This window comes from Leptodactylus fuscus, chromosome 5 (assembly GCF_031893055.1).
Source record: "Leptodactylus fuscus isolate aLepFus1 chromosome 5, aLepFus1.hap2, whole genome shotgun sequence".
NCBI classification, from domain to species: Eukaryota; Metazoa; Chordata; class Amphibia; order Anura; family Leptodactylidae; genus Leptodactylus; species Leptodactylus fuscus.
In genome coordinates this window covers 213,763,813-213,790,868 of record NC_134269.1, presented here as the reverse complement: position 1 = coordinate 213,790,868, position 27,056 = coordinate 213,763,813, and the positions used below count along the sequence as shown (strand labels likewise).

Genomic DNA, 27,056 nt, shown 5'->3' with positions numbered 1-27,056 from the left:
ATGGGCTTAGTCACAGATTTTATGTGACATTATTGAAGTCAGAAACCGTGTCCTAGGTCACACATTCTGTAAAGGTCCGAATCTGCCAAACCAGGGAACTACAATATCAAATATTATAGGATGGATTGAGATGGATTGTCCAATGTCTTTAATACTCTTCGTGGTAGGGATACTTAGGGTGTTCTTTCCAGCTGAAATACCAAAAAAAATTAAATTTTTTTTAAAAAAATCAGTAAATATAAATAAAGCAAAATAAATGATCATACTAATAAAAAACAATTCTCAATAAAATAATAAGTACAAAATAATAATAAATAAAATAATAATAAAATATTATTAAATAAAATTGAAATAGTGATAAAAATAAATATATAAAAATATAAAATAATATAATAAATATATATAGTACATTTTTGCAGCCACATTTTTCAACTAGAGGAATACTAGCCTTACAAACTCAGGAGGTGTTTTTTTTCAAGCAGATAATGGGGTGTATTCCACCTCAAAATCCGCCTGAAAAAATCTCAGTGTGAACTTACCCTTATTATGCCTTGTAGGCCTGTTTATTGGCATATAAGGTATAAAAAATTGCAAATTTTGAGCTTTTCACCTCTGCGCCATCCTTAGCACTTGTGCAAAAATAGGTTGCACCGAGGATGGACAGGTGGTGGCGCCATTGGCGAGGGGCTATAAAGACTGGCATGAGGAACGCCAGTCTTCATAAATCTGCCCCAGTGTCTTTATACTTTCTTAGGCAACATCTCGTCAAACTGAATATTGTCAAGGACACTTACGCCTCGATACTCAGGTAACGAAGGTTTTTATTGACTCCATCAAGACGTTTCATGTCTTCAGCACTTAATTCAAAGTCAAAAACCTGGAGGAGAAGAAAATAATAAATATATAAATTAATTAGATATTCCTACAGATCAAATTAATTGGAAACAATTGTAATTGCAGAGATTACAGGAACCCCCAATGACACAACAGGATCAACGATCCCCCAAATGTTTACAAGAAAAGAAATAGCTACATTAAAAAAACAAAATTGACCTGGAAGTTCTCTTTGATCCTCTTGGCAGTGAAACTTTTTGCAAGAACAACAATTCCCCTCTGTAGCAAATATCGCTCAGCAACCTGCGCCGGGGTGCGATTCAGTTTCTTTGCGACTTCATTTACAACAGGGTCTTCAAGCACTTTGGGGGAATTCTGATCAATCCTACACAATGGGAAACAGAAAAAGTTAATAGTGGAAATTTAACCCTTCAATATTCTTCTACATAGGGACAGTATTATAGTAGTTATATTCTTGTATATAGGAGTAGTATTATAGTAGTTATATTCTTGTACATAGGAGTAGTATTATAGTAGTTATATTCTTGTATATAGGGGGCAGTATTATAGTAGTTATATTCTTGTATATAGGAGTAGTATTATAGTAGTTATATTCTTGTACATAGGAGTAGTATTATAGTAGTTATATTCTTGTATATAGGGGGCAGTATTATAGTAGTTATATTCTTGTACATAGGAGGTAGTATTATAGTAGTTATATTCTTGTACATAGGAGTAGTATTATAGTAGTTATATTCTTGTACATAGGGGCAGTATTATAGTAGTTATATTCTTGTATATAGGAGTAGTATTATAGTAGTTATATTCTTGTACATAGGAGTAGTATTATAGTAGTTATATTCTTGTATATAGGGGGCAGTATTATAGTAGTTATATTCTTGTATATAGGAGTAGTATTATAGTAGTTATATTCTTGTACATAGGAGTAGTATTATAGTAGTTATATTCTTGTATATAGGGGGCAGTATTATAGTAGTTATATTCTTGTACATAGGAGCAGTATTATAGTAGTTATATTCTTGTACATAGGAGTAGTATTATAGTAGTTATATTCTTGTATATAGGGGGCAGTATTATAGTAGTTATATTCTTGTACATAGGAGCAGTATTATAGTAGTTATATTCTTGTACATAGGAGTAGTATTATAGTAGTTATATTCTTGTACATAGGAGGTAGTATTATAGTAGTTATATTCTTGTACATAGGAGTAGTATTATAGTAGTTATATTCTTGTATATAGGGGGCAGTATTATAGTAGTTATATTCTTGTACATAGGAGCAGTATTATAGTAGTTATATTCTTGTACATAGGAGTAGTATTATAGTAGTTATATTCTTGTACATAGGAGTAGTATTATAGTAGTTATATTCTTGTATATAGGGGGCAGTATTATAGTAGTTATATTCTTGTACATAGGAGCAGTATTATAGTAGTTATATTCTTGTATATAGGAGGCAGTATTATAGTAGTTATATTCTTGTACATAGGAGGTAGTATTATAGTAGTTATATTCTTGTACATAGGAGGTAGTATTATAATAGTTATATTCTTGTACATAGGAGATAGTATTATAGTAGTTATATTCTTGTACATAGGAGCAGTATTATAGTAGTTATATTCTTGTACATAGGAGTAGTATTATAGTAGTTATATTCTTGTACATAGGAGCAGTATTATAGTAGTTATATTCTTGTATATAGGAGGTAGTATTATAGTAGTTATATTCTTGTACATAGGAGTAGTATTATAGTAGTTATATTCTTGTACATAGGAGTAGTATTATAGTAGTTATATTCTTGTACATAGGAGCAGTATTATAGTAGTTATATTCTTGTATATAGGAGGTAGTATTATAGTAGTTATATTCTTGTACATAGGAGTAGTATTATAGTAGTTATATTCTTGTACATAGGAGCAGTATTATAGTAGTTATATTCTTGTACATAGGGGGCAGTATTATAGTAGTTATATTCTTGTACATAGGAGTAGTATTATAGTAGTTATATTCTTGTACATAGGGGGCAGTATTATAGCATTTATATTATTGTACATGTGTACAGTGTTTATTACTACTATTGTCTTATCTTTACAGTTCTAAGATTTAATTATATTTGACAATCCTAGCACATATAGTAAACCAGTATACATGTTCTTACCAGCCCTCTACCCTGCTGGACCCCAGCACACTGTATCCGACCAGCACAATGTCACGTGATTTGCAGAACTCCAGTAATTTGCTTTGATTGAGGTATATGTGACATTCTACCTGTAGACAGATATAATACATAGTCACTGTATATAACAGGGCATACAAGAGCACTTACACCTATAAAATAAACTATGTCTTCTTTTGTCAATTTAACATGGTTATACAGGACTAGAAAAATTGGCTGCTGTCTATTAGAAATAGCCCTAATCTGTAGCCAAGTATTAGTAATACCGGATCGCCCCTTTACGGTCTGGGATATTTGTAGGTGATGTATCTGTCATGGTCGGTCATAGTCACCTGGTCACACACTGGCTTGTACTTCAGTCCCGGCATGTTGAGAATCAGCTCCAATTGTTTGTGGTTAAAATTGGAGACGCCGATGGATCGGACGAGCCCGGCATCCTTACACGCCTCCATAGCCTAGACATAATAGTTACATCATTACAGAGAAGCTCCGCCCACAAATGGCGATTTTACTCCGCATAATAAAGACCTAATTTACCTTCCAGGTCTCCCGGATATCCGTGTTGTGAAAAATGACTTTCCCGTTTTCATCCACAGGCATAGGATCATCTCCAGGCTGAAGGAGAAAAGGAATTCACTATGGGTTACATCATGTGTTCTGCTCTAGTCACATCCAAATCTGCATACAAGCTCTAAACTACAAAGTCAAAGGATGCATTAAACTGAAATCTGTCTCAGCCTATACAAAGCAACCAGATATGGCGAGAGCCAAGATACCGAAGTCTGATATCTCACTGGGATCAATGGCCGACCCTACCTTAAATTCCATGGGTGTATGGATTATGAAGAGATCTATGTAATCCAGCTGGAGATCCTTCAGAGTCTTTTCCAGGCCGATTCGGACCCTCTCGGGGGCTTGGTTGTTATTCCAAAGCTGCAGAATAAATTCAGAGGCTTTTTACAGCAGAACGTCGCCCCCTAGTGGCCATATTTAAGAGAAAACAACATATGGATGGCTTAAGATGTTAAAATTTTAAGTGTTACCTTCCCAGTGTAAAAAATGTCTTCCCTCTTCACCGTCCCATCAGCGATCTTCGATCTAATGGCTTGGCCGACCTCAACCTCATTCCCATACATAGAGGCGCAGTCGATGTGGCGATATCCGACCTCAATGGCCACCTTGGCGCTCTCCCCGGCCTGTTCTTTGGTGTACTGTGTGGAATAAGATACGATCGTGATCAGTCATTTATTGCCTGAATAGTAATTCCCTTGTGGGATAAACCTCGCGGCCTATAGGGGGCAGACTTGCCTGGATAAATTTGTTGTAACAGCCGGTACAGACAGCCTGTACAGTAATGTCATCTGAATAGCCATTCAAAAGACTTACTGTGCTAAGGACCTGCACAACATGGTCATGTGACCCAGAGGTCCTGCTCCATGTACTAATACAGTTTAGCCACTAGGTCGCAGCCTAGCCATGGGCATAGACATAAACAATATATAACTCAGTCTCCATCACAAGGTTCTGGGGATAATATCACTCCCTATGGAGAGATCACCTTCCCGGGCGTATGGAGTCTTACAAAAAGCCTTTTTAGCTCCACTGGGGGGATTATGGAAAAAATATGCATTACATCTTGGGAAACAGATTTGCATATTTTTCCCATAATCTCCATCACAAGGCATACAAGCAGTACCAGGCACCGATATGAGGTGATAAACATCGAAATTGTGACCCATAATAGTGGTGGCTACAGAGGACCTCCATAATATTGCTGGCCACAATGCCCCAGAATATCAGCCGTGGCCACAATGCCCCAGAATAACAGCGGTGGCCACAATGCCCCTTCTCTTATAGTCCCAGCAACAACTGAAGCCCATAATAGTTCTGATAACAATGTTTCCCTGACCACATTATCTCCAACATAATAGTGGTGGCTACGGAGGACAAGTACAATAGTGGTGGTCATAGTGGCCCAGTATAGAGGTGGTCATAGTGCACCATTGTAATAGAAGTGGCCATAGTGCCCCAGTATAATAATGGTGGCCACAGTGCCCCAGTATAGAGGTGGTCATAGTGTCCCATTGTAATGGAAGTGGCCACAGTGCCCCAGTATAATAATGGTGGCCACAGTGCCCCAGTATAGAGGTGGCCACAGTGCCCCAGTATAGAGGTGGTCACAGTGTCCCAGTATAGAGGTGGCCACAGTGCCCCAGTATAATAATGGTGGCCACAGTGCCCCAGTATAGAGGTGGCCACAGTGCCCCAGTATACAGGTGGTCACAGTGTCCCAGTATAGAGGTGGCCACAGTGCCCCAGTATAGAGGTGGCCACAGTGCCCTAGTGTAGAGGTGGCCACAGTGTCCCAGTATAGAGTTGGCCACAGTGCCCCATTATAGAGGTGGCCACAGTGCCCCAGTATAGAGGTGGTCACATGGCCCCAGTATAGAGTTGGCCACAGTGCCCTAGTGTAGAGGTGGCCACAGTGCCCCAGTATAGAGGTGCCACAGTGCCCTAGTGTAGAGGTGGCCACAGTGCCCCAGTATAGAGGTTGCCACAGTGCCCTAGGGTAGAGGTGGTCACAGTGCCCTAGTGTAGAGGTGGCCACAGTGCCCTAGTGTAGAGGTGGCCACAGTGTCCCAGTATAGAGGTGGCCACAGTGCCCTAGTGTAGAGGTGGCCACAGTGCCCTAGTGTAGAGGTGGTCACAGTGCCCTAGTGTAGAGGTGGCCACAGTGCCCTAGGGTAGAGGTGGTCACAGTGCCCTAGTGTAGAGGTGGCCACAGTGCCCTAGTGTAGAGGTGGCCACAGTGTCCCAGTATAGAGGTGGCCACAGTGCCCTAGTGTAGAGGTGGCCACAGTGCCCTAGTGTAGAGGTGGTCACAGTGCCCTAGTGTAGAGGTGGTCACAGTGCCCTAGTGTAGAGGTGGCCACAGTGTCCCAGTATAGAGGTGGCCACAGTGCCCTAGTGTAGAGGTGGTCACAGTGCCCTAGTGTAGAGGTGGTCACAGTGCCCTAGTGTAGAGGTGGCCACAGTGCCCTAGGGTAGAGGTGGTCACAGTGCCCTAGTGTAGAGGTGGCCACAGTGCCCTAGTGTAGAGGTGGCCACAGTGTCCCAGTATAGAGGTGGCCACAGTGCCCTAGTGTAGAGGTGGCCACAGTGCCCTAGTGTAGAGGTGGTCACAGTGCCCTAGTGTAGAGGTGGTCACAGTGCCCTAGTGTAGAGGTGGCCACAGTGTCCCAGTATAACAGCGGTGGCAACAGAGACCAGTATAACAGTGCTAGCCACCTGGAGAGTATATATATGTACAGAACAATGAAATACTGAGTATATAACATAGAAAACTTATCACGCTACACTCGGGCTGGTGGCGACATTAGGTTGGTTATAAGTCATATCACAGAATTACCGCAAGTCGTGCACAATCTCAATGTTTCATTCTGGAGGGTTCAAGTTCAAGATTGCGGCGACTTGTAGTAACTTCTTGGTGCAGTTTTATACTCACCGTATCTGGGGCATAGGTGCCAAACCCAAGCACTGGCATTTTATGCCCATCGTTCAGCACAACATAGGAGTCCGGCTTCAGCGCCATAGTACGATGTGTCCTCGTGTCCTGCAGTGTATGATTGCTGTATACTGTATGGACCGTATTTATCCCATCCTTCACTCACAGCCCATCCCATAGATAAGTGAAGGGCCCGCCTGGCAAGCCGTGATTCTGCAGCGTCATTGTGTTTGTAGGATTTTCACACTCTGACAACCCGCTCTTCGTGTTTCACAAGTCCGGAATCTATGAAATTGTATTCATATTCACTGTGCAGGATTAGACCGGCTGTAAAGCTACCCCCTCCCCTAATTCATAGAGGCTCACAGAGCCAACAGCGGACATAACCTTTGCCTCTAAAATCAATGAAAGTCAAAGTCATGTCAGTGCAAAGTCACTTAAGTCATTTATTAGTTATTCCTGTTCCTGGAAAAGTTGGGTGACAGCCAACATGGCCGACATTACACATTGTCACCCATTTATATCGGAGATGTTCCCTAACATCTGAATAAGAACAGACCCCAGATCAATCTCCCAAACCAAGATCCCCAGAACAGACACCCTAACTAATACAGATACCTACACATATACAGACCCCAGACCAGACCCCGAAACTAAAACAGACCCCAGACCAGACCCCTAAACTAATACAGACCCCAGACCAGACCCCTAAACTAATACAGACCCCAGACCAGACCCCTAAACTAATACAGACCCCAGACCAGACCCCTAAACTAATACAGACCCCAGACCAGACCCCTAAACTAATACAGACCCCAGACCAGACCCCTAAACTAATACAGACCCCAGACCAGACCCCTAAACTAATACAGACCCCAGACCAGACCCCTAAACTAATACAGACCTCAGACCAGAACCCTAAACTAATACAGACCCCAGACCAGACCCCTAAACTAATACAGACCCCAGACCCCTAAACTAATACAGACCCCAGACCAGACCCCTAAACTAATACAGACCCCAGTCCAGAGACCTAAACTAATACAGACCCCAGACCAGACCTCTAAACTAATACAGACCCCAGACCAGACCCCTAAACTAATACAGACCCCAGTCCAGAGACCTAAACTAATACAGACCCCAGACCAGAGCCCTAAACTAATACAGACCCCAGTCCAGAGACCTAAACTAATACAGACCCCAGACCAGACCCCTAAACTAATACAGACCCCAGACCAGACCCCTAAACTAATACAGACCCCAGACCAGACCCCTAAACTAATACAGACCCCAGACCAGACCTCTAAACTAATACAGACCCCAGACCAGACCCCTAAACTAATACAGACCCCAGACCAGACCCCTACACTAATACAGACCCCAGACCAGACCCCTAAACTAATACAGACCCCAGACCAGACCCCTACACTAATACAGACCCAAGACCAGACCCCTACACTAATACAGACCCCAGACCAGACCCCTAAACTAATACAGACCCCAGACCAGACCCCTAAACTAATACAGACCCCAGACCAGACCCCTAAACTAATACAGACCCCAGACCAGACCCCTAAACTAATACAGACCCCAGACCAGACCCCTAAACTAATACAGACCCCAGACCAGACCCCTAAACTAATACAGACCCCAGACCAGACCCCTAAACTAATACAGACCCCAGACCAGACCCCTAAACTAATACAGACCCCAGACCAGACCCCTAAACTAATACAGACCCCAGACCAGACCTCTAAACTAATACAGACCCCAGACCAGACCCCTAAACTAATACAGACCCCAGACCAGACCCCTAAACTAATACAGACCCCAGTCCAGAGCCCTAAACTAATACAGACCCCAGACCAGACCCCTAAACTAATACAGACTCCAGACCAGACCCCTAAACTAATACAGACCCCAGACCAGACCCCTAAACTAATACAGACCCCAGACCAGACCCCTAAACTAATACAGACCCCAGACCAGACCCCTAAACTAATACAGACCCCAGACCAGACCCCTAAACTAATACAGACCCCAGTCCAGAGCCCTAAACTAATACAGACCCCAGAACAGACCCCTAAACTAATACAGACTCCAGACCAGACCCCTAAACTAATACAGACCCCAGACTAGACCTGTTACTCTCCTGGTTATCTGGGAGGTCCCCACTATAGAGGACACCACTATTTAGCACTTACAGCTTATGTATTAATATTGCTTTAACTGAATGAAAATCCATCCAGTTAGCTCCCCCTAGTGGTGGTGCAGGAAGCCAAACTGTTAGCATTTCTATGGCTTTACAGCAGTGGAGCTCTGGGCCAGCATTAGGGTTGCCACTAGGTAAGTAAACCTTGGCCCAGTGGATTGCATTTACAATCACATTAAACCACACCCCTAACCACACCCCTTTGAACCTGTCTGGTTTGTTTGACTGAAACTGTGTGAACAGTTATACCCCAGATGATCACATGATGACAAAGTTGTGTCAGGTATTTAATGGTAAAGAATGTTTTTTGTTGAGATTTTCTTTGTATTCTAGGTTTTGGTTCGTTGCAGTCAGTCCACGCCTTTCCCCCGATGTTCAAGTATTCTTCAGCAGGGATGTGAATGACTGGCTGACATGCTGGATCCCCTCACTATAAGAGTCACTAAAGAACGCAACTATTGTTTCATTCCGTCTGAAAAAAAAGTGTATAACCCCTTTAAAATCTGTGTAAACTTCAACGTCATATAAACTTCAGGGTTTTTTTAAATTTTGGGACCGCGATGGGTACGACACCGATGCCACTTCAGCTTTTCGCCCATTTGTTAGCCATGTTGATGACCGAGATAGCTGGAAATGTTACAGAAAATGGCAGAGGACTCCAGGGCTTTATTTAAGTCAGTTTTTATAGTTTTTTTTTATGAGCAAAGGAGGAATTTTTGCAGAACAGATAAAACCTCTAAAGGAATTGCTAAAGAATTTATACTTTGTTCTGTTTTATTGCAAGATATGGAAGAGCCTTGTACCTCCAGCATACAACCCATGGGGGTCTGAAGGGGATTTGGGGTGCGTTACAGTGTTAGAAATTCACCATGTGTGCAACATCTTATCTTCCGCCACATTTCGAGAGTCGTGGAGGGGACTAAGGGGGGGGGGGGTTATACCATTTTAGGGTAATAAGGCTGTGCTATAGTGTCTGGAGGCATTTAGGGGCAACATACTTTCCCTCTTCAAGTCCTGTAAGGAACTGTAAAGGAATTGCTAGAGGAGAAGTTTCCCAGTACCTGCTGGTGAACACTGGGGGGAGGGGCACGACATGACAAAAGTCAAACAAAGGGAGGTCAGCCAGCCAAGGAGTTGGTAACAGTCGAGCAACACTGTACGAAATCAGAATCCAAGAAAAGGTAAAGCCAGAGGTCAAGAATAAGAATACCGTAACATACCAGCACGAGTAACTCGCCAGCAAGCCCAAGGCTAAGATTAACTGTTACGGTGCAGGAGATGGGCGTGCTGGAAATTCAATTACAGAGGAAGGTAATGGAGCAGTGTTCACTCAGAGCAAAAAAATCAAACTGAACACGCCTCCTGCGCCCCAGCGTGCAAGCGCAAGACCCAAACAGGCAGAGGCGTTACAGTACTCCCCACTTTTATGGGGGGCCACTGAAGCCTCACCAGACAAACCAGTTTTAAAGGGGTTCAGAATGTTCTCTGCCTTGTATTCTAGATCTCCCTGAACAACAACAGGCGCTTGAGGACCAGACAAACTTTTTTATTCACCTGGCGTTTCCGATATTTTTGGCTTTTACGACTTCCCAATCTGTAGTAGCCGAGACCGTTTCCTCACTGACACAATCCAAGTACGCAGATGGCCGATGTCCGGGAACTGTTGGGGGCCTGGCGACAAGTGGGCGTAATATGGGCCCGATTGAGATTGGGAGGTGGTGAAGGGACATATTTTTATGCCTTCTTATTCCTTGTTCCTTCTGTTCTGTTAGTGTTTTGGTATACTCTTGTTTATGTATCCATTTTATTTTGCCTTATACCATATCTCTTATGTCTGGTATATGGAGGCGTACGGCAGACAGTGTGTGTATATAGAGAACATATTCCTGCACTGAATAATGAAACATGGACGAAACCATAGGAAATCCTCACGGAAGAAGGAAATAAATAGAGATAATAAACTGCAGATCATATAAGTGTCAAGATTTTTTGAAGTCTAGGGAACCGCTATGAGCACCCCACCAATGCCATCACAGGTTATTAGCACTTTGGTACCCTGTGGAGACTCGGATAACAAAAATTAATATGGAATAGAATAAAATATTGATAAGGGAATTATAATATTATATATATTATATTATATTATATTGAATTTTCATGTAAGTTTTTAAATTTTTGAGGGTATTTTTTGTAATATTTTCAAACGCTATTGAATCAACTTGTAAAACTCGAATTTGTTTGTTAGCTATATTTATTTGAAATGTGCAGACATATTTACTTGCATCACAGAACACACACAGGTTTTGTTGCGGAATCCTAGCGGATTTGCCAAGATCAGCAGCAAAAATATTCTGCTGATTCTGCTGAATTTCACCAAGAATTTCGTCATTTCCTTCCAAGCCATCCTTCACACAACACTATTCAGGTCAGAATCCATATCATAGAATATAGGACATGATAGAATCACAGAATCCATATCAGAGACACCCTGCAGGTTGCGATCTGCCAGACTAAGGAATCAAGATGGCGGGTATAAGATAAATTCGGAACGCCCAGTGTTCTTAATACTCGTCATGAAAGGGATACTTAGGATGTTCCTTAAAGCTGAAACAGAAAAAAAAAAAAAATATTAAAAGATGGATAAAAACTAGAGATGAGCGAGTAGTGTTCGATCGAGTAGGTGTTCGATCGAATACTACGGTATTCGAAATACTCGTACTCGATCGAACACTACTAGCTGTTCGAAGTTTAAGGTTCGATGCAGAACCAGCATTGATTGGCAGAATGCTATACATTCTATACATGCTATACATTCTGCCAATCAACGCTGGTTCTTCTCTTACCTTTAGAAGTCTTCTCCCGGCGCAGCGTCTCCGCGGCGTCTTGTGGCTGGAATTCACTCTGCTGAGGCATCCGGCCTAGGCAGAGCCGACTGCGCATGCGCGGGCATGCCCTCGCATGCGCAGTCGGCTCTGCTCAGGCGTCGGGCCGGGCAGAGCCGACCGCGCATGCTGTGCTGTTTCATCTAGATATAGTCATACCGTTCACACATAGATTGTATTCTTTGTATTCCATGCTGCCACCTGCTGTCCTTTTTCTGTATGACAGCCTGTAGTTAATTCTGTACATGCCTTCACTTCCTGGTTCAAGGGTAACTGTTTCCTGTTTTCACTTATCATTAGTCTCCATTTTCTCTGGGAGAGAGACACACTTGGACTGAGCAGCAGAAGGCATCAGTTTTCGACCACACATACTCACACTCATCACAAACTTCACTTATGAGTAGTTGCTCAAACTTGCTGTACCATCCTGCTTGTTACACCTGTATTCCTGGAGAAGTGCTGCATTACCATCACATGCTGTATGTCCAGTCTTCCAAATAAACAAGCCTGAACTTCACCATTCCTGATGTGCATCATCTCTCCGGACGCTGAGCAACATGGTCCTGTCTGCCCTGCATTGAGGAAACGAAGGTAGGACCTCTCCCAGCCCCTATCCACCTGCCACATCTTCATTCGCCTCATGTGGGGACAGAACAGTCGAAAACTGCCTTAAAGCCCGGCCCCAACCTGTAGTAACCCCTCTGCCTGCCCATATATCACAACTCTGCTCTGCTAAGAAACTGTCTGCAGTGTCACCCTAGTCTGCATTGTGTATAGAGACTCTGTATGTTATACAACATTACTGCAGATTGTCAGACTGCAAAACCCCACGATTCTCCAAAACAGCTTGGGAATCTTGTCAGAACACCTTAACTAAGCCGCACTGCGATTTCCAGGCCCCAATTCAAAAGTCCAGTTTCTTAAAGAGACAGCGCGCCTTAAACCAAAATGGCCGAAAAGGACTCTGCATTGTCTCCCAGTGTCGAAACAGAGCAAATACAGCCTGATACTACTTACCATGAGGAACGGGAAGTAGAGTCAGCACCAGAAGCAGGCCAAGACTCACGACCTGTACGCTCTCTTAAGCCAACCGTAAAGGTCCTTGAGAACTACCATTACATGAAGGATGAGTTCAATGACAACCTGCATGACCTATGGGAACGAGTCACCTCCCTCATGTCAAGCATCCAACGCCACAAAAATGATGCAGCTAGTCTACAGGACACTATAAAACGGCTAGATACGACCCATGGAAGGTACAAGAGGTTATCCACAAGGTATGCTGCCTTCCTAAAAGACTCTAATATTGACGACGCCTTATCAGAGCTAAGCAAAGCAGATTCCACAAACAGAGAAAGGGACGCTGCTGTGCAAGACGCCAAAGATAAAGCAGAGCTCCGTATCACTTATCTGCAAGAAGCTAGATCTAACAGGTCAGGCTCATCCAAGCACTCTTCTCGATCATACAGATCATCCTGCTCAAGAACTTCTGCCCTCAGCGACAGAATTCTAGAGGCTCGTTTAAACGCAGAGCGATCCAAACTAAGACGTTCCTACGCAGAAAAGAAAGCAGAGGCAGAGGCAGAAGCCAAGAAAGCAGAGGCGGAAGCAGAAGCCAAGAAAGCAATGGCAGAGGCAGAAGCCAAGAAAGCAATGGCAGAGGCAGAGGCAGAAGCCAAGAAAGCAATGGCAGAGGCAGAGGCAGAAGCCAAAGCAAAGATCCTTCAAACAGAAATGGAGGAAAAAATCGCATTAGCTGAAGTAACAATACTCGAGCAAGCTTTGAAGCAAAACCTCGACTCAGTTTGCCTACCACCACTGGAAGAAGATGATCCAGCTGTTCGTACCAGTGTCTACGTACAGAGTCAGATATCTGCAGCACATGCCTTCTCCAGTGACATTCTACCCAACAATGTGGAAACATCCAAGTCAGCCCAACCTACGGTGCCAGTGTTACCCACAGCATCTGCAGAGACCCAAGACCAATGCCATAATGTGTCCCCTCAGGAGCAGCAATCATCACAAGACGACCACAAGACGCATTCCAGCCCATCTCCACAGTTCAAGCCGCAGTCATCAAAATCTCCAGAGGTTAAACCACAGCTCAACCCTGCAGCGACATCATTCTACCCAGGAGCAATTCACCCTTTCACGCCACACAGCTTATACGCCCAAGGAGCACCACAAGCTAACGCGGCAACAAGGAGTGAAGGATCAGATATGTCTGAATTTGCCAGGTTTATGGTGAGCAGAGAGCTGATCAGTACCAGCCTCTCAAAGTTTGATGATTGTGCAGAGAACTACAGAGCCTGGAAGGCTACCTTCAAGGCCGCCATTGCTGACCTCAACCTATCTGCGGAACAGGAGCTCGACCTTATGGTTAAATGGTTGGGTCCTGACTCCTCAAACCGTATCAAAAGCCTTCGGACCGTCTATGTGGGGCAAGCGGAATCAGGTCTCGCTGCTGCTTGGCTAAGACTCGAAAGAACCTATGGTAGCGCTGAAGCCATAGAAAGGTCCCTATTCAAGAGACTGCAAAATGTTCCAAGGATCAACCTTAAGGAAGCCCAAAAGCTTCTGGACTTGAGTGATCTGCTTATGGAGCTGGAACTTGCAAAAAAGGATCCTCGTCTGTCTGGATTGTGCTACCTAGACACCGCCCATGGGGTGAACCCAATCGTCTCAAAGCTGCCACATAGTCTGCAAGAGAAGTGGGCGGTATGTGTCTCCAGGTACAAACGGTCACATGATGTCACCTTTCCTCCATTCATTCAATTCTGCAAGTTCATCGACGAACAGGCCCAAATGAGGAATGACCCTAGCCTAGACTTCCTGGAGTCTAACACCGCAGCCACAGCAACATCCTCACCAAGGTATGAAAGCGTCACACATAAACGCAAGGATTTGAAGAGCAGTGTAAGTGTCAGAAAGACTAACCTGCCACTACCTGCGGTACCCACTGATAAACAGCGCACTGTTTCCTCAAGAGATAAATCTTTCAATCGTGAGTGTCCCATTCACAAAAAACCACACTCGTTGAACAAATGTAGAGGCTTCAGGTCCAAAACTATGCTGGAGCGCAAGAAAATACTCTGTGAACTTGGGGTGTGTTTCAAGTGCTGCGCCTCTTTAGAACACATGGCCAAGGACTGCAAATCTGCCATTAAGTGTGAAGAGTGTCATAGTGACAAACACCCATCAGCTTTGCATCCAACCTCAGCCACCAGTGATCCAGCAGTCGCAGTTTCCTCTAGTCCGGCTACAAACCATGGCGGGGAGCCACAGGCTAACACCAAGTCTACCACAGCGGTCTCCTGCTCATGCTCAGAAGTATGTGGGGAGAGCCAAAGTGATAAATGTTGTGCTAGGATATGCCTAATCAGAGTTTATCCAGAAGGGCAACCAGAGAATGCAGTAAAAATGTATGCCATCATTGATGATCAGAGCAATCGATCCCTAGCTGGACCTAAGTTCTTTGAAGTCTTTGGAATCAAAGGACCAGCGATGCCCTACACTCTGAACACTTGCTCAGGCCGCATAGAAACTAGTGGCAGGAGGGCACAAGGTTTCATCGCTTCTCCCATCAATGGAGGCGTAGAAATACCCCTACCTACGCTAATTGAATGCGATCAAATACCAAACCAAAGGGATGAGATTCCTACCCCAGAAGCTGCGTTCCATCAACCACACCTAAGGCACCTAGTCAACGTTATCCCACCTATGGATACAGACGCTGAAATCCTACTTCTGCTTGGCAGAGACAACTTAAGGATACATAAGGTCCGCCAACAGTGCAATGGTCCTGACTACGCCCCCTACGCACAGAGACTTGACTTAGGGTGGGTAATCATAGGAAATGTGTGCTTGGACCGAACATGTGTTGATTCCTTTAAGACCTATGTACGCCGGGACGGTCGAACTACTTTCTGCAAACCATGCCCTCGTCACTATGATGTGAAAGAGAAGCCCCCAGATCCCGTACAACTACCTGATGCCATTCCTTCTCCCTATGCAGACGACTTGGGAAAATCAGTGTTTCATACAACTAAGGATGACAACAAGGTAGCCCCATCAATGGAAGACAAGGAATTTGTCAGGATAATGGACAATGAGTTCCTTAAAGACAAGACTAATCACTGGGTTTTTCCCTTACCCTTCCGAGCCACCAGGGTAAGACTCCCAAACAATCGTGAACAAGCTTTGTCCAGATTCAACTCCCTCCAGCGTACACTTAGCAACAAACCAGAGATGAAAGAACACATTATCACCTTTATGAGCAAAATATTCCGGAATAACCATGCGGAGCCAGCGCCTCTCTTAAAGGAAAATGAGGAGTGCTGGTACCTACCCTCATTCGGAGTGTATCACCCACGGAAACCTAAGCAAATTAGAGTTGTCTTTGATTCAAGTGCCAAACATCAAGGCGTATCTCTCAACGATGTCCTCCTCACAGGTCCTAATCTAACAAATAACCTAGTAGGAGTGTTGATGAGGTTCCGGAAAGAGCCCATTGCCATCACCGCTGACATTGAACAGATGTTTCACTGTTTCATAGTCAGAGAGGACCATAGGAATTTCCTCAGGTTCCTGTGGTACAAGGACAATGACCCCAACAAAGAGATGGTGGAGTATCGCATGAGGGTGCACGTATTCGGGAACAGCCCTTCCCCCGCAGTGGCAACCTATGGTCTGCGGAGAACCGCACAAGAAGGAGAGTCCGAATATGGAATAGACGCCAGAGACTTTGTAGAGAAAGACTTCTATGTAGATGATGGACTAAAATCTCTACCCACAGAAGAAGCGGCGATCGACCTACTCAAGAGGACCCAAGGTATGCTGTACCGAGCTAATCTTAGACTGCACAAAATTGCTTCAAACAGTCCGGCTGTCATGAGAGCCTTTGAGTCGAGTGACTACGCTCCAGTATTCAAGGACATAGACCTGGGATCAGATTGTCCACCTGTGCAGAGAAGCCTAGGCTTGAGGTGGAACCTGTCAGCCGATACCTTTAGTTTCCAAATCAATTGCGCAGATAAACCATTCACTAAACGTGGTGTCCTGTCAGTGGTGAATAGCTTATACGACCCGCTGGGATTCGTAGCACCAATAACCATACAAGGTAAATCTCTTCTGCGACAACTTTCCGAAACAGTCAAAGACTGGAATGCCCCACTTCCCCCTGATAAGGAATCAAAATGGGAAACCTGGAAACAATCTTTGTGTGCCTTGGATGAAATCCATATACCAAGATGTTACGCCAGAACCTCACTCGCTGCTAGCACTAGAAGGGAACTTCATGTGTTCTCGGATGCATCCATGGAGGCCATTGCAGCAGTTGCCTATCTGAAGGTAACGGGACCCGACAATCAAGATCACGTTGGGTTTGTTTTCGGCAAAGCTAAGTTGGCTCCTAAGCCTGAACACACTATTCCCAGGCTTGAGCTCTGTGGCACCGTGCTTGCAGTAGAACTCGCAGACTTTATACAGCACGAGCTGGACGTCAACATAGATAACGTACAATACTACAGTGACAGTAAGATCGTCTTAGGTTACATCTACAACCAAACAAGACGCTTCTATGTGTACGTCAGTAACCGCATTGAGAGAATAAGGAGATCTTCCAAGCCCGAACAATGGTACTATATCCCATCCGAACTTAATCCAGCTGACCATGCCACTAGACGTATGTCTATAAGTTCCTTCGCTAACTCTTCTTGGCTTTCAGGTCCTAAGTTTCTGTTGGAACAGAAGGGAAGTGAATGTGTCCAGGAAGTCTTCAGCATTCAGGATCCGGATGGTGACCCAGAAGTCCGCTCCGAGGTTAGTGCTTTGACAACAAACACTAAAACAACCTCCAGCCTCGGTTGCCAGCGCTTTGAACGCTTCTCCAATTGGATGAAACTTGTCAAGTCTATAGCAAGGTTAGTCCACATTGCGAGATCTTATAACAACTCACATGAAGACAAAGACTGTCACGGTTGGCACGTTTGCCATAAACCACTCTCTGCCGAGGACATTTCTCACTGTGAGTCCCTTATAATATGTTGCGTCCAGCAGAGCGTATTCAGTACTGAATGGAAATGCCTATACCACAAGCAGCAAATCCCTCTCAAAAGCCCCATTGCTCATTTAAATCCAGTGATGGACAGTTTTGGTTTGCTGAGAGTCGGTGGTCGTTTGAATCAAGCCAAGATTGTGGCTTCAGAGCAACATCCTTGCATCATACCCAGTAAACATCATATCACTGATCTATTAATCCGGCACTTTCATGAAAAAACCGAACACCAAGGCAGGCAGATTACAGAAGGCAAATTACGGTCTGCAGGACTTTGGATCATAGGTATGAAAAGACGTGTAGCAGGAGCACTACATCGCTGTGTTCAATGTCGTAAAACCAGGGGAAAACAGGTACGTCAACAAATGGCTGACCTGCCCTCTGACAGACTGAGTGCCGAACCGCCTTTCACCTACGTTGGCCTAGACGTCTTTGGGCCATGGATGATATCCGCACGCAAAACTCGAGGCGGGTATGCCAACAGCAAACGTTGGGCCGTATTATTCACTTGCATGAGTGTACGTGCCGTCCACATAGAGGTAATAGAGTCTATGGACACATCCAGCCTGATCAACGCTCTCCGGCGTTTTCTAGCGATCAGAGGACCAGTGAAACAGTTAAGGTCCGACCGTGGAAGCAACTTCATTGGTGCTTGTCGAGATCTGGATATCAACATCAAGCCAATTCAGGATCAACTGGCAGAAGGAGGTTGTACCTGGATCTTCAATCCTCCACATAGTTCTCACATGGGAGGTTCCTGGGAAAGGATGATTGGAATCTCACGCAACATCTTAAACTCTATGCTTATGGACGTGAACTCTTCAAGGCTCACCCATGAGACTCTGGTCACTCTCCTGGCTGAAGTTTCGGCCATAATCAACTCAAGACCACTCGTCCCAGTGTCAATGGATCCCGAAATGCCGACCATTCTTACGCCAGCTACTCTTCTCACCCAAAAGTCTGGGAACCCACTAACAATCAGCGGAGAGTTTACTCATGCAAACACCTATCAGAAGCAATGGAAACGGGTGCAATACCTCGCTGATTACTTTTGGAACCGGTGGAGAAAGGAATATCTCGTCATTCTCCAAGGAAGAAGAAAATGGCGACAGAATAAACCAAACTTGAAAGAAGGAGATGTGGTGCTAATGAAGGAACCACAAGCTCAAAGAATCGACTGGCCTATGGGAATCGTTACAAAGACTTTCCCAAGTCAAGACGGTAAGGTACGGAAGGTGGAGCTGAAGGTCCTTAGGAAAGGTGAGCCCAAGACATTTCAGAGGCCAATCCACGAGCTTGTACTGATACTACCAGTTGAGGACATTCCGGTAGGATGAACCATGAACAGAACACTACCCTAATACTTCGTTCATTGGATTACAACTGGGTCGGAGATAGTTTGGCCTAGTGCGGCTTCTCCGATCCGAAGATGGGTATCTTTGGATTATCTCAGGAACTGCCTGTCATTTACCTCGTTTGAAGTTATTATTATATTGTATGCATATTTGTGTTTGTTTTCTAGGTTATTGGACTTTAAAAAAATATATAGTGAAATCCCTTACAGAATTTCAGACGGGGAGTGTGCTGTTTCATCTAGATATAGTCATACCGTTCACACATAGATTGTATTCTTTGTATTCCATGCTGCCACCTGCTGTCCTTTTTCTGTATGACAGCCTGTAGTTAATTCTGTACATGCCTTCACTTCCTGGTTCAAGGGTAACTGTTTCCTGTTTTCACTTATCATTAGTCTCCATTTTCTCTGGGAGAGAGACACACTTGGACTGAGCAGCAGAAGGCATCAGTTTTCGACCACACATACTCACACTCATCACAAACTTCACTTATGAGTAGTTGCTCAAACTTGCTGTACCATCCTGCTTGTTACACCTGTATTCCTGGAGAAGTGCTGCATTACCATCACATGCTGTATGTCCAGTCTTCCAAATAAACAAGCCTGAACTTCACCATTCCTGATGTGCATCATCTCTCCGGACGCTGAGCAACATGGTCCTGTCTGCCCTGCATTGAGGAAACGAAGGTAGGACCTCTCCCAGCCCCTATCCACCTGCCACATCTTCATTCGCCTCATGTGGGGACAGAACACATGCGCAGCCGGCTCTGCCTAGGCCCCGATGCCTAGGCAGAGTGAATTCCAGCCGGAAGAAGACGCGGGGACGCTGCGTAGGGAGAAGACTTCAAGGAGAATCCAGCCCGACCATCACTCGTGGACTTGGTAAGTATAATTTTATCGAATGTTGCCTACCCCTGAAACGAGCATTTCCCCCCATAGACTATAATGGGGTTCGAAATCCGTTCGAAAAGTCGAACAGTGTGCGGCTGTTCGAATCGGATTTCGAACCTCGGACATTTTAGTGTTCGCTCATCTGTAATAAAAACTAAATAAAATATGAATGCATAATATAAAAACAATGATAAAATGGATATATAGACAAATATAATCCAATTCTAAAATTTAAGTTTGACACTTACGCATCGAAACTCAGGTAACGCAGGTTTTTATTGACCCCGTCAAGAGTTTTCATGTCTTGGTCACTTAATTCAAAATCAAAAACCTGGAGGAGAAAATGAAAAAATTAAATAAAATAAAATTAAAATAAAATAAAAAAAAATACTTAAATAATAATTAAATAAATAAAAATTATATAATAAAATAAAAAAAATTATAAAATTCTACTGCAGAGATTACAGGGTGCCCCGTAATTGTCGGGATCACTGATAAATAATTGTGTCTCCAAATTTTTACAATAAAAAGAAAAAGTAGAAATTTTAAAAAATGCTAAAATTACAAAAAAAAATAACCTGGAAGTTTTCTTTGATCCTCTCAGCCTTGAAACTTTTTGCAAGGACGACAACCCCCCTCTGTATCAGATATCGCTGAGCAACCTGCGTCGGGGAGCGGTTCAGTTTTTTGGCGATTTTATTTAAAACGGGGTCTTCAAGCACTTTGGGGGAAGTCTGATCAACCCTGTCAGACGGGAAACGAAAAAGGAAATTGTGTCAATTTTGCTAAAACTGTTTTTAATATCCACCCATCATTATTTTTACTAATACACAACATATATCGTATTGTACTGTAGAATGGAACAGAGATTTGTGCCCCCAATATGGCCGCCAAAAGGAAAAAAAAAAATCAACATATAGAAAAAAAACTAAGAAAAAACACATTATTTCTATCCCAAAGACTAGAATGTAATAATTGAAACTAAAGATAAGACATTCCCTTTAAGACCTGATTTATAGCTTGTGTGTCAATCACTGCCTTACATTCAAAATATGGCATATAATCCATATGGAGGGTGAGGCATTGTGTATATAACCAGTGGAAACAGTCACATGACTGAGGGAGTATCTCTAATACATTCAGGTCTATTGGTGCCTAGTAGTGAATAGTTAACCCTTCAATGTGATGCTGAATTATTATTGTAGATAGGAGTCACATTCTTGTACATATGAGTCAGTATTATAGTAGTGATATTCTTGTACATAGGAGCAGTATTATAGTAGTTATATTCTTGTACATAGGAGCAGTATTATAGTAGTTATATTCTTGTACATAGGAGGTAGTATTATAGTAGTTATATTCTTGTACATAGGAGCAGTATTATAGTAGTTATATTCTTGTACATAGGAGCAGTATTATAGTAGTTATATTCTTGTATATAGGAGTAGTATTATAGTAGTTATATTCTTGTACATAGGAGATAGTATTATAGTAGTTATATTCTTATATATAGGAACAGTATTATAGTAGTTATATTCTTGTACATAGGAGACAGTATTATAGTAGTTATATTCTTGTACATAGGAGTAGTATTATAGTAGTTATATTCTTGTACATAGGAGTAGTATTATAGTAGTTATATTCTTGTACATAGGAGCAGTATTATAGTAGTTATATTCTTGTACATAGGAGTAGTATTATAGTAGTTATATTCTTGTACATAGGAGCAGTATTATAGTAGTTATATTCTTGTACATAGGAGTAGTATTATAGTAGTTATATTCTTGTACATAGGAGTAGTATTATAGTAGTTATATTCTTCTACATAGGGGGCAGTATAATAGTAGTTATATTCTTGTACATAGGAGTAGTATTATAGTAGTTATATTCTTGTACATAGGAGCAGTATTATAGTAGTTATATTCTTGTACATAGGAGCAGTATTATAGTAGTTATATTCTTGTACATATGAGACAGTATTATAGTAGTTATATTCTTGTACATAGGAGCAGTATTATAGTAGTTATATTCTTGTACATAGGGGGCAGTATTATAGTAGTTATATTCTTGTACATAGGAGTAGTATTATAGTAGTTATATTCTTGTACATAGGAGCAGTATTATAGTAGTTATATTCTTGTACATAGCATTTATGACTATTGCATTGTCTTTAGGGCCACATGTTTACATTGTATTCTCCGTCATTTTATCACATATAGTACGCCATTATACATGTTCTTACCAGGCCTCTACCCTGCTGGACCCCAGCACACTGTATCCGACCAACACAATGTCATGTGATTTGCAGAACTCCAGTAATTTGCTTTGATTGAGGAATATGTGACATTCTACCTGTAGACAGATATAATGCATTGTCACTGTACATAATTCCTATATATATGAGGCCATCTACACCTGATAGTGTGATATCTGCTGTCACATCAAAGTGGTTGTACAGGATTACAAAATCATGGGCACTGTCTTTTAGAACCAGACCTTCTCTGGTCCATGTCCATATTTGGTGTTAAATATCGCTTAACTGCAATACCAAATACAACCAGTGGACAGGGGTGGCACTGTTTTTGGAAGAATTTCAAATACTGGATCGCCCCTTTAAGCTCTTGAATATGTCTAGATGATGAATCTGTAATGGTCGGTCATAGTCACCTGGTCACACACTGGCTTGTACTTCAGTCCCGGCATGTTGAGAATCAGCTCCAATTGCTTACGGTTAAAATTGGAGACGCCGATGGATCGGACGAGCCCGGCATCCTTACACGCCTCCATAGCCTAGAAATTGTGGTTACATCATTAGAGACTTGCTGTAACAAAACCTTCCAAAGCTCCGGTCCTTATAACTTACCTTCCAGGTGTCCCGGATATCCGTGTTGTGATAAATCACTTTCCCATTTTCATCCTTGGGGAAGAGATCATCTCCAGGCTGAAGGAGAAGAAGAACTCACTGAGTATCTGTACAAGTAGTGACATCCTTCTGCTCTAGTCACATCATCTTACATTATACTGTATGATGGGGCCATTATAGTGTAAGATGGGGCCATTATACTGTATGATGGGGCCATTATAGTGTAAGATGGATGTGACAGGGCCATTATAGTGTATGATGGGGTCATTATAGTGTAAGATGGATGTGACAGGGCCATTATAGTGTATGACGGGTCCATTATAGTGTAAGATGGATGTGGCGGGGCCATTATACTGTATGATGGGGCCATTATAGTGTAAGATGGATGTGACGGGGCCATTATACTGTATGATGGGGTCATTATAGTGTAAGATGGATGTGACGGGGCCATTATACTGTATGATGGGGTCATTATAGTGTAAGATGGATGTGACGGGGCCATTATACTGTATGATGGGGTCATTATAGTGTAAGATGGATGTGACGGGGCCATTATAGTGTAAGATGGATGTGATGGGGCCATTATACTGTATGATGGGGCCATTATAGTATAAGATGGATGTGACGGGGCCATTATAGTGTAAGATGGATGTGATGGGGCCATTATACTGTATGATGGGGCCATTATAGTATAAGATGGATGTGACGGGGCCATTATAGTGTAAGATGGATGTGATGGGGCCATTATAGTGTAAGATGGATGTGACAGGTCCATTATACTGTATGATGGGGTCATTATAGTGTAAGATGGATGTGACGGGGCCATTATAGTGTATGACGGGTCCATTATAGTGTAAGATGGATGTGGCGGGGCCATTATACTGTATGATGGGGCCATTATAGTGTAAGATGGATGTGACGGGGCCATTATACTGTATGATGGGGTCATTATAGTGTAAGATGGATGTGACGGGGCCATTATACTGTATGATGGGGTCATTATAGTGTAAGATGGATGTGACGGGGCCATTATACTGTATGATGGGGTCATTATAGTGTAAGATGGATGTGACGGGGCCATTATAGTGTAAGATGGATGTGATGGGGCCATTATACTGTATGATGGGGCCATTATAGTATAAGATGGATGTGACGGGGCCATTATAGTGTAAGATGGATGTGATGGGGCCATTATACTGTATGATGAGGTCATTATAGTGTAAGATGGATGTGACGGGGCCATTATACTGTATGATTGGGCCATTATAGTGTAAGATGGGGCCATTATACTGTATGATGGGGCCATTATAGTGTAAGATGGATATGACGGGGCCATTATACTGTATGATGGGGCCATTATAGTGTAAGATGGATATGACGGGGCCATTATACTGTATGATGGGGCCATTATAGTGTAAGATGGATGTGACGGGGCCATTATACTGTATGATGGGGCCATTATAGTGTAAGATGGATGTGACGGGGCCATTATACTGTATGATGAGGTCATTATAGTGTAAGATGGATGTGACGGAGCCATTATACTGTATGATGGGGCCATTATAGTGTAAGATGGATGTGACGGGGCCATTATAGTGTAAGATGGATGTGACGGGGCCATTATAGTGTAAGATGGATGTGACGGGGCCATTATACTGTATGATGGGACCATTACAGTGTAAGAAGGATGTGACGGGGCCTTTATACTGTATGATGGGGCCATTATAGTATATACTGTATGAAATCAGTCTGAGCCTATAAAAAGTAATCAGATTTTTGCCAGGCTAATGAAATCCGAAACCTGACCAGGAGCAATGGCCGACCTTACCTTAAATTCCACAGGTATATGGATAAGGAAGAGATCCAAGTAATCCAGTTGGAGACCCTTCAGAGACTTTTCCAGGGCAGGTCGGACCCTCTCTGGGCTATGGTTATTACTGGAAAGCTGCAGAATAAATTGAGAATCCGTTTACAACTGAGCATTGCCCCCTTGTGGACATTTTTATGAGAAAACAAGAATATATAAGGATAATGATATGGATAGGACAAGACTATATGTATTGCTTAGAACTGTTAGAATAGATACCTTGCTAGTGTAAAAAATGTCTTCCCTCCTCACCGTCCCATCAGCGATCTTCGTTCTAATGGCTTTGCCGACCTCTTCCTCATTTCCATATGTAATGGCGCAGTCGATGTGGCGATATCCGACCTCAATGGCCACCTTGGTGCTCTCCCCGGCCTGTTCTTTGGTGTACTGTGCAGAATAAGATTAGGCATTCAGTTACTTATTGCCTAAATAGCAGTTCCCCTCCGGCCTCATAGCCTGTATAATATTGTGTGTTTACTGAATTTCTATCATAATATTGCCAATTTCCGGGGGTCCCCCATAATAGTGTTACTTACATTGGGCCCCTATGACAGTACCAGACACCACGTCCTCACACTGAAGTTTATTTCACAGCAATGTCCCCATAACTATGGTGTCATTGGGACCTCCACGAAACTGCTGGATACACTGGGCCCCCATAACACTGCCAGAGACTGTGGTTTCCCCATAATCATAGTGTCGTAGTGAGCTTCACAACACTAATAGCCAGTGGATCTCCATAACAGTGACCCTCTTGGGATAATCCCAGTAATGGTGCAATCCCATTATAATTACAACCAAACCCTCATAAAAGTTCAGGCTACAGCGCCCCCATCATAATAGTGCTGGCTATAGAGGACCTCCATTTAAGTGCTAGCCATTACAACGCGGTATTGGTCACAGTGCCCCCACTACAATGGCACTCACTAGAGAGAACTTTCATAAAAGTGGTACACACAGTGGGCCTTCATAATACTGCTGGCCACAGTGACCCCCCATAGTGGTGCTGGCGACAGTGGACCTTCTTTAAACCGCTATCCAGAGAGGCCCCCCATAACAGTGCTGGCTATAGTACCTCCACCATAATGGTGCTCGCTACAGAGGTCTTCCACATGAGTGCCAGCCGGAGAGGACCTCCATAACAGTGCTGGCCATAGTACCTCCACCATAATGGTGCTGGCTACGGAGGCCCTCCACATGAGTGCCAGCCGGAGAGGATCTCCATAACAGTGCTGGCCATAGTACCTCCACCATAATGGTACTGGCTACGGAGGCCCTCCACATGAGTGCCAGCCGGAGAGGACCTCCATAACAGTGATGGTCATAGTACCTCCACCATAATGGTGCTGGCTATGGAAGCCTTCCACATGAGTGCCAGCCAGAGAGGACCTCCATAACAGGGATGGCCATAGTACCTCCACCATAATGGTACTGGCTACGGAGGCCCTCCACATGAGTGCCAGCCGGAGAGGACCTCCATAACAGTGATGGTCATAGTACCTCCACCATAATGGTGCTGGCTACAGAGGCCCTCCACATGAGTGCCAGCCAGAGAGGACCCCTATAACAGTTCTGGCCATAGTACCCCAGTATAACAGCAGTGGCCACTTTTGGAATAGTCCCAGTAACAGTGATGATGATGACACTGGTGCCCCCATAGACAGTGCTGGCCACAGTACCCCCACCATAATAGCCCTAGTCCCTGTGTGCCGGCCACCTGGAGGGTATAAGTATATCCAGAACATTCTATGACACTTCTAGTTGTGGTTTCATCTCCATAGTTAATGATTAACCAGACATGGAACATAATCAACATGTAATAAAAACTTCTGGAACGTTGTAATCGACTTTACATATCGTCTCCGACTTTACGTATCGGAGCCTGAACTCTGTACTGCCTATTACTGCGCACAGCTGAGGGTTTGTTGCACTTGTATCCAGTCCAGCACATTCTCTCTGCGGTCCTGATAGTTTGCTGCAATGTATCAGCGCAGTGCAGTGACGTTGGGTTATCCTGGTTATGTCGCTGAATTGATACAAACCGAACACAATCCTAATGTTTCACTATGGGGGAAAATCTCTTGTCTTAAAGGGAAAGTTCCAGACTGTGAGCGACTTGCGGTAATACGGATTTTACGTGATCTGGATTCCTACTCTGTGTCTAGTTCGGTTCTCTGAGGCAGATCTATACTCACCGGTGGGGGGGAATAGGTGCCAAATCCAAGCACTGGCATTCTATGCCCATCGTTCAGCACAACATAGGGGTCCAGCTTCAGCGCCATAGTGCGATGTGTCCCTGTGTCCGGCGGCGTATGACTGCTGTATACTGTATGGACCGTATTTATCCCATCCTATCTAATAGTCCAACCCATAAATAAGTAATTCTGCAGAGTCAT

General features: G+C 43.5%; 1 protein-coding gene across 3 annotated transcripts; it reads right to left on the bottom strand.

Annotated features, from left to right (window-relative positions):
- LOC142204120 (aldo-keto reductase family 1 member C1-like) lies at positions 1–27,056 on the bottom strand. 3 transcript variants are annotated; one of them, XM_075275383.1, is made up of 9 exons: positions 6,537–6,644; positions 4,075–4,242; positions 3,848–3,964; positions 3,569–3,646; positions 3,364–3,486; positions 3,014–3,123; positions 1,054–1,219; positions 795–877; positions 1–191 (listed from the first exon to the last, which is right to left on the bottom strand). In XM_075275383.1, exons 1-9 carry the CDS (start codon positions 6,621–6,623, stop codon positions 149–151), a joined length of 975 nt encoding a protein of 324 aa, XP_075131484.1. In that variant the 5' UTR covers positions 6,624–6,644; the 3' UTR covers positions 1–148. The 3 variants fall into 3 exon arrangements, with proteins under 3 accessions (XP_075131484.1, XP_075131482.1, XP_075131483.1); XM_075275381.1 differs by lacking the exons at positions 1–191; positions 795–877; positions 1,054–1,219; ... (4 more) ...; positions 4,075–4,242; positions 6,537–6,644 and adding exons at positions 10,999–11,352; positions 20,179–20,261; positions 20,509–20,674; ... (4 more) ...; positions 24,880–25,047; positions 26,856–27,056; XM_075275382.1 differs by lacking the exons at positions 1–191; positions 795–877; positions 1,054–1,219; ... (4 more) ...; positions 4,075–4,242; positions 6,537–6,644 and adding exons at positions 10,999–11,352; positions 20,179–20,261; positions 20,509–20,674; ... (3 more) ...; positions 24,622–24,738; positions 26,856–27,056.